This window comes from Populus nigra, chromosome 5 (genome assembly GCF_951802175.1).
Source record: "Populus nigra chromosome 5, ddPopNigr1.1, whole genome shotgun sequence".
Lineage (NCBI taxonomy): Eukaryota > Viridiplantae > Streptophyta > Magnoliopsida > Malpighiales > Salicaceae > Populus > Populus nigra.
In genome coordinates this window covers 4,677,618-4,686,412 of record NC_084856.1, presented here as the reverse complement: position 1 = coordinate 4,686,412, position 8,795 = coordinate 4,677,618, and the positions used below count along the sequence as shown (strand labels likewise).

The window sequence follows — 8,795 nt, the reverse complement described above, 5'->3', positions numbered from 1 at the left end:
GTTGAGATTTGTGTTCCTAGCGATGAGCCCTCTCCCATTGCTCTCTTTGTGTCAAGGCTAAGCAAATTCCAAATGGGCATGCGTTTTATTTTTCCAAATAGGGCTGTCAATGGCCCCTCGATCCATGTCACAAATTTTTAGTGACATTCCTGTACCATTTTGCTGCGTTTTAGACCCGTTTATTTTTTGGAAAGTAGTTTTTTTTAGAAAGTGAATTCCAGAAAAATAAATTCCGAGAAAGTATTTTCTGATGTTTGGTAGTGTAATGAAAAATAAGTTGAAAAACACTTTCCAGTGTTTGATTATTTCATGGAAAATGAGCTGGAAAATAACTTATTAATATTTTATTTTTCTCAAGTTTATTAAAATAATGAGGAACAAATCTTACAAATTAAAAAGTTGAATGAGAATGAAATTAAAAAAAAAATATAATTTCATAAATTATCTCAAATAAAATAAATAATAATCAAAATAATAGAAATCAAATATAAAAAATTAAAAAAAAATAAAATGTGAAGAAATTAAAATAATAATAATTAACATCTCATAAATTATTTCAAATAAAATAAGTAACAATCAAAAGAATAAGGACCAAATTTGATAAATAAAAATTTCAATAAAAAAATGATAAGGAAAAAGCAAATAGCAATTATAAAAATAAGGACCAAAATTAATATAAAAATTAAATTTTAAGAGATGGAATTGAAAAATAAATATTCAAAACAAATTATATATAGCAATCAAAAGTTTGAGGATCAAATTTGATATAATCAGCAAATAATGAAATTTCTAAATTTTTCACAACTTCCGGAAAGTGTTTTCCGCCCAAATTTTTCAGGAAAACACTTTCCTGAAAACCAAGCCAAATTTTCTTTTGACTGTAAAGTGTTTTTCGTTGACCAACTTTTCTAATGGCAAACAAACACAAGAAAGTTTGAAAAGTAGTTTCCCAGAAACCACTTTCCGGAAAACAAATACAGCCAAAAGGGAAAACACTTTCCTGGAAACCAAACCAAATTTTTCTTTGACCGGAAAATGTTTTCCGTTGACCAACTTTCCTAATAGCAAACAAACACAGGAAAGTTTGGAAAGTGGTTTCCAGGAAAGTGAATTCCAGGAAACAAACATGGCCTATCAATAATTTTTTTTTAGCTTCAAGAGTGTAGCTAAAGTCATCATATTCTGGATTTGCTTTTTTAAAACTCATCAATTCGATTACCATAAATTTCAGGTCACTAAAAATTTACATGATCATCGTCAACTTCAGATTCTCGAAAAATTAGTTGAGGTGTGTGTAAGTTAGTCTGAACATCTATTATTAACAAAAAAAATAAAAAAATGAAGTCCTTTTTTAATGCATCCTAAGAATCAAATTCAAAAGGGATTAAAACTGTGCAAACATTCAATTTTCCTTATAAACATTACATGTATACGGGTAAGATATTGATCACTCAACCTCCCTATGAATAATATAATTTTATTGTATTTCTAAAGGGATTGAACCGTTCAATGTTCCATAGAAATATTGGAAACAACCAGCCAAGTTTTGATTCTATATGTTGTTGTTTTATTTTTAATATCATTTTTATTTGTCAATATCATACCCAGAAGGAGAAGATAAAAAAGCCTATTAGAGACTCACCGTTACTCTGCCATGAACACTACTCCACCACTAGAAAGAGCTCACCTAGAAGGTTTTAACGCCACTGCAAAATGTTGTAAAATAACATTGAAAGAATCTGCAGGCAACACCAAAGCAACAACCCATAAAGCAAACCAAACAAAATATTATGAACTAAACATCTTATGCTTATATTTAATCAATTAATTTAATTTAATTCTAAAATATTTTTTTTAAAAAAGCTAAATTTAACAAGGAAGACAAATAAAAAGACCTGAAATAACCTGAATTGTTTTTAAAATTAGTACAAAATCTCATAGAAAACAAATAAAAAAATAACATAGCCCAATATTCGATTAAACATGGAGGATGAAATTGAAAAACTATGAACTTAAAAAAAAGGAAAAAAGAAGAAGCACACTTGGATGTATCTTTTAAACTTGGGCTAATCTTCCAAACTTACAAGCCATGAAATCCTAGACCCAGATTCGATCAAAAAGCTCAATTCCAACTGATTTAATGTTGAAGGATGAAATATGAAAAAAATATATCAATTTAAAAGTTTTTCAAAGTAAAAAAAATAACAATAAAAGAAAGAATATCAAATCTAATATAAAAAAACTGATGAAGGATAAGATTATAAATAAAATCAATTTTAAAAATTATCTCAAATAAATAAATAGTAATCAAAAGAATGTGGACCAAATCTGACACGCGAAAAACAATTAAAAGAGGATGAAATTGAAATTGTTTTACAGTTTTATAAATTATTTCAAATAAAAAACATATCATATTTAATTAGTTTATTGGTTTTAAATGTCAAGTGGTGTGAGGTAAAGAATTATGAAAATAATCTAACACATGTTTTGTCATTTTATCATAGCAAGTTAGATAAACATCAGTAGTAAATGAGATATCCATTACTAATTTAATTATTTTTATATAAAATATATGTATAGTTAATTTCATTATTGATGTTGCTATATGTTGTGTGTGGAATCCTTATTCAGAAGATGATCTGTTAGTTGATCCTCCTATATACACACACTAGATAAGGGACTTATGGACAATTATGGTCTCACTCATCTTTTTTGAGCTTGTTGAGTTGTAGTGTCTGGATCAAGTGATGTGATGGTCTGGTTGGCAGTAACACATCTCGGTCGATAAAGATAGAAGTGAAACACTGTATGCCATTAGTTGGCAGGGTAGACATGATGCTTATAATCAGATGACCCACTGTTTCTGTTATATAGCATAATGGGATGCATGAGGGGATGTGATCTTCATGGAGGTGTAATATATTATTTCAAAGGATGAATACATAGAGTGGTATTGGGGTATAACACAGCATATCATCGTACCAAACCCGGTGCAAGTTCCTTCATGCAAGAACATGGAGTATGAACCAAATGCATAATGAATTCAAAATGATGTATGTGTTTCATAGATTTTAGAGTTAATATATGATGTTAAATGTATTTTATTTATCGATTAATAACTGTATTTTCTGAAGTTGAGATTTTGTTACAAGATAGTTGAGAAGTCGTTGTTGATCTTTGTGAGATCAAATATAATATACTTGCCTATTATTATGCATGTCTTTGGTTCAACTCAAGCACACTACACTTGAGATGTTTGGAGAGATAATATGCCTGGATGATGTTGTGTTGAAGGATGAGATGACTCACATATCAAGAAGCCTTGCTATTGATGAAGCTGACTCATCGACTCCTCGTCATAGACGTGGATAGACTAGGATATATGTAGAGAGTAGAATTGTGTTGTGTTTTTTTAGTAATGCATTTTATTTAATGTGTGTTTTATTATACTTTTATAATTGTTTTGAACTTGCTAGGTTGAGATTTTAATATTGCCTTCCATATTATGGACATTTAAATTTATTTTGGACAAGAACATAAAATATAGAATCTAAAGTAAAAAAATTACAAGTGAGCATGCGATTAACAACATCTAGTTGTTTATAATTGCAAAGCAAGCATTTACAAGTTAACAAATATGACAACATTTATAGGTGAGCGAATGCAGCATATTGTTATGTTACATTATTGAAATGATCAAATAACATTATAATAAAAGAAAGAAAAACAACATTAAAATATTACATCAATATAAAGAAATTTTAATGTTATTTTTGTGCTTTTTAAACCTAAAAACATCCCACCTATTTTTGTTTTTTTGGATCCATGGTGTGTTTGTAGGGTTTGAATTTACTATTAGTAGTGTTTAGGGATTACGGGTTTGTATTTAAGATTTAAAGCTTAAATTTAAGAGTTTGGGGTTTACGGATAGAAATTATGAATTTGAATTTTGGAATTAAGAGTTTAAGGTTTATGGTTAAGGATTATTGGTTTGGATTAAGGAGTTCGAGGTTTATAATTATGAATGATTGGTTTGTGGTATGAATTTAAAAGTTTGGGGTTGGAGATTAGGGATTATGATTAAGGATTATGAGTTTAAGATTTGGATTTAAGAGTTTTGAGTTTTGGGATTTATGGTTAGGGATTAAGGGTTTGAGATTTTTATTTGAGGTTAATTTGGGGCTAGGATATATAGTTTAGGAATTGTATTTGGATTTAATTTAAGGTTATGGTAGTTTAGAGTTTTAATAAAAAACGGGATCCTATTCATGTGTGTAAGTTAAAGACGCGAATGAGTTTATTTTGTATGCTATGTAATATGTTTAGTAGTGTAGTAGTGGTTGTTTTTCAAACATTTTTTTATTCTTTAATATATGAAAATAATATTTTTTTATTTTTTAAAAATTATTTTTGATATTAGTACATTAAAACGATTTAAAACATATAAATCATATTAAATTTTAATTAATTTTTTTTTAATTTTTTAAAAACATAATTAACACTAAGTTACCAAACAATTCCATCAATCAATTATTCTTCCTTTCACACAGTACCTATTTTAAAAAAGTCGACCTTTTTAATATTTTCTTCCCGATACATAGGCAATGAGGTCGGAAGAATCTGAGAAGGGAGAGAAATTGTCAATAGCGCGTGGTTTGACGTCAATTCCGTGCGACAAAAGATAAAATGAACTTCGTTTGGTTCGTGTTAAAAATATTATAAGATTTTATTTAATAGTTTAAATTTTCTAAATTGTATGATATTTTATTTTTTTTAATTATTTTTTTTATATTTTTTATTTTTTTTAATATACTAATATTAAAAATAAATTCTAAAAATAAAAATATTACTTTAATAATTTTCTAAAAAAAAAAAACACTTTGATTATCCTATCTCAAGACACCATATAACAAGATTATACGTGTGTGTACACAATGGGATGTGGCCACCACGTGAACTTCGACTTTTCCAACCTACCTCTCAAGGGTCTAAAAGCCCAAGTCAATTATTTACATTATTTTGATGGGAATGGCAAAAGACTTGGCATAGACAAATAAAATTAATTCGAGACTGTTAGGAAACCTCGAACAGGGGATAAAGTTTATCCGATAAACAATTCAAACTCGTAGCACAACGTGAGGCTTCTCATTGCCTATAAAGAAGCACCTTCTTTAGCTAGCCAGGACATTAGAAACCAATCCATGGCTATCACTGCTAAATCCTTCACTGTTCTTCTGATTTCTTCTCTCTTCCTAGTTTCTTGTTTTGGTGCCAAGGAGGCACAGAACACCTTTCCTGTAGTGAATGGTCTGTCGTGGTCGTTCTACGACTATAGCTGTCCTAAAGCTGAATCAATTATAAGAAAACAGCTCAAGAAAGTGTTCAAGAATGATATTGGCCAAGCTGCCGGCTTGCTTCGTCTCCATTTCCACGACTGCTTTGTTCAGGTAACAAAATAATAATTAAAAAAAAACAGTATCAAATACTTTCCGGTATATATCCACTAATATATATATATATATATATATATTAAACAACGCTATATTAATATGATTTTATTTTGATCGGTGAAATTACAGGGATGTGATGGCTCAGTGTTGCTTGATGGATCGGCGAGTGGTCCAAGCGAGCAGGACGCCCCTCCCAACCTGACCTTGAGACCAAAGGCATTTGAGATCATCGACGACCTACGCGAGCGCATACACAAGGAGTGTGGCCGAGTGGTCTCTTGTGCTGATATCGCCGCAATAGCTGCCCGTGATTCTGTTTACCTGGTAACCACTTGAATTACTCTCTATATTACGTACAAAGCTTTGTCATTGACCATGTTAAACATCATACCATTTATATCCAAGCACTGAAAATTTATGATGTCTGTCAATTTTTATCCAGTTGAGTGATTGCGCAAGAAGCAAATCTGATTTGAGTAGTTGTTACATTTATCATCTTGTAACTCGTCCAGCATACTGAACTTAATTAATGAACTAGAGAGAAAAGGGAGGCTAATTTTATTTTTAATTTTAAACTGGGTCATGATTTTTAGTCGAGACCACACACTTCTATAGCCATGAAAATTTGGAAGTGTGTAGACTAGTTCAACGTCTTACTAAATCCCAGGTGATGTACTGTGTTTCTAGGTTTTATTTTTGCATTATTCATGGTGGAGAAGTTTTCTTTGTTTTGTTTTTTTCTTTAAATTTTAATTACAGTTTATGACATGAACATTAATAATTTGTTCATTTACCGTATGGGGTGGTTGGCTGACTTGGGAGACTTTTGGCGGTCATTATGAAAAGTAAACGTATAATAAGTCTCCCTTTTTAAATTTTAAAATTCCAAACTGGCGACCGACAATATACATCAGTACTGTGTCTTACGCTCGGTCGGCCAAATGCATGCATGAGCATAAACAATGTGAAACCATGTGCAAGGAATAAATTTTCCTAGTCAACACAAAACCTTATCCTTCGTTTTCTTGTGTGAATTTTCTCTATTGCAGTCAGGTGGCCCTGAATATGATGTCCCCTTGGGGAGGCGAGATGGTCTAAACTTTGCAACGCAAAAGGCAACGTTAGACAACCTGCCACCACCCACTGCTAATGCGAGCACAATTCTCAGATCTCTCGCTGCCAAGAATCTCGATGCCACCGACGTGGTAGCCCTGTCTGGTGGTCACACCATTGGTATAGGTCACTGTGGCTCTTTCACCGAGCGCCTCTATCCAACCCAAGATCCGACCATGGAGAAAACCTTTGCTGAGGATCTCAAGGGAATTTGCCCCACAAATAGCTCTACCAACACCACTGTGCTAGATATCAGGTCCCCTAATAAATTTGACAATAAGTACTATGTTGATCTCGTGAACCGCCAAGGCCTGTTTACCTCAGACCAAGACCTGTACTCGTACAAGAAGACAAGGGGCATCGTCACAAGCTTTGCTGAAGATGAAGCTTTGTTCTTCGAGAAGTTCGTGGTTGCAATGATCAAAATGTCACAGCTTAGCGTATTGACAGGCAACCAAGGAGAGATTCGTGCCAATTGTTCGGTGAGAAATTCAGACAACAGCTATTTGGTGTCCGAGGTGGAAGAGGATTTGGAGACAAAGTCCGAATTGAGATAGATACCTAATCTCTATATTCTGTACATCCAAGCTCCACTAGTTGGCACTTGTCTACGGGTTACTTCTTGTTGTTTCTCAATTGCGTCGTTTTTTTCTTAGTAGAATAATACTAGTTGACTGCTCTGTAAAATTGAAATTTGAATAACTAGTTGGAAGCTGGCTCTGTCAAAATAACTTTTCGTGGTTTGAACAAGTAGCTGTTTATATACAAGATATTTCTTAAGAAATCTGTGATTTGTGTTCCTCTTCCCATCAAGAGCGGTAGTACATCGTGCTGTGTCTTCAAGATCGTCGGTGTTTAGTTACAAGATGCGGCACACCATGTGATATATCAAGCTTAAATTGTTTGTTATTGGAGATACATAGATCAAGATCCCGTTAAATATAAGATATAAGAGAGTCAAAACCCAAACTCAAAGCCTCAAATCTCATGCACACCAAAAAACACTTGAAACTAATCTATCAAGAAACTCAATAAAAAACAGATTAAAAATCTCTCAATCTTTCCCTCAAAGTTCACTTACAAGAACTTATTTTTCTTTCAAACACTCCCACATATACAAAAATAGCTACACCACGTAAAAAGAACCCATCGATTTATTTTTATTCCAAAGTCACAATGTGCTTCTCAAGTGCACCAAATATCATGTAACCTCCTCCATTGGTACAAGCCATATCACAATGACCAGAGCTGTACTGCTCCAATCCCAGGGCTAGAAGGTACCCGATCCTATTAAACTACCAGTCAAAGGTAAATCAATAGTAGAAGGAAGATGCCCAGAAGGAGCTGTCCTGGTCCTGTTAGTACAAATAGGCTGTTAGCCAGAATAGATGGTTTTCAAGATAACAATAATTTAATTCTTATAGTTTATCAGAATTAAGTAATCAATACTTATAGGATTAAAAACAATTAGATAATCCTCAAAAATAAAATAAAAATAACAAGTCTATCCATTCATAGTCACATGGGCCCTTCTGCCTTTCTTAGGAGTAGATAAAACAAAAAAAAACAAAAAATCTCGTCAACGACGGAAACAACTCAATACAAAAATCAATAAATTTGGTGAGCGGTGACTTCAAGGCACTCGGTTCCTCGTGAACAAGGCACCTGCCATGGTGAAAAATTGGCAATGCATAACTTGAGATACGCCCAGGATCTTCCCACATTTCTATTGGAAAATTCTACTTTTAACAAATGATTAACCTTTGCAATTGATTTATCCAAAACGAAGCGTACCACTACACTTCGTTTATCATGTTTGGGCATGAGCATATTACATTGTACACGATGAACATACCTTAAACAGATGACCGGAAAACCATCTCGGACTCTTCCCCTCTTCGTTTTTTTTCTATTGCCAACCTTTTCTCAAGCATACACCTCACAAACTATTTATGATCCGCCTCGAGCACCGGTGAAGAAATTTTTTGTCCGCCACTCCAAGTTCATGGCATCCATCATCTTCTTCCATGAGCCACCGTTCATAAATCGTTTTTTTCTTCTTTTTTATCCAACCGGAATTTTGATAGCCACATGGAAATTTTTTGAACATCACTCAAAAACACATATCCTTCAGATCCTTATTTCGTAAGCCACCTCTAAAACCTTTTTGTATTTTTTTCTTTTGCAATAGATCCATTAAAGTTCACCATTGCTGAAGTTTTTTATAGTGTG

General features: G+C 32.5%; 1 protein-coding gene across 1 annotated transcript; it reads left to right on the top strand.

Annotated features, from left to right (window-relative positions):
- The first annotated feature begins 5,047 nt into the window (after positions 1-5,047).
- LOC133694775 (peroxidase 12-like) lies at positions 5,048-7,347 on the top strand. Its single transcript, XM_062116469.1, has 3 exons — positions 5,048-5,447; positions 5,580-5,774; positions 6,500-7,347. Exons 1-3 carry the CDS (start codon positions 5,202-5,204, stop codon positions 7,118-7,120), a joined length of 1,062 nt encoding a protein of 353 aa, XP_061972453.1. The 5' UTR covers positions 5,048-5,201; the 3' UTR covers positions 7,121-7,347.
- Positions 7,348-8,795: the final 1,448 nt, after the last annotated feature.

Coding starts and splice junctions, on each gene's coding strand:
- LOC133694775 (XM_062116469.1), top strand. CDS start 5,202: ATGGCTATCACTGCTAAATCCTTCACTGTTCTTCTGATTTCTTCTCTC. Junction 5,448..5,579: donor TCCACGACTGCTTTGTTCAG/GTAACAAAATAA, acceptor GTGAAATTACAG/GGATGTGATGGCTCAGTGTT. Junction 5,775..6,499: donor CCCGTGATTCTGTTTACCTG/GTAACCACTTGA, acceptor TCTCTATTGCAG/TCAGGTGGCCCTGAATATGA.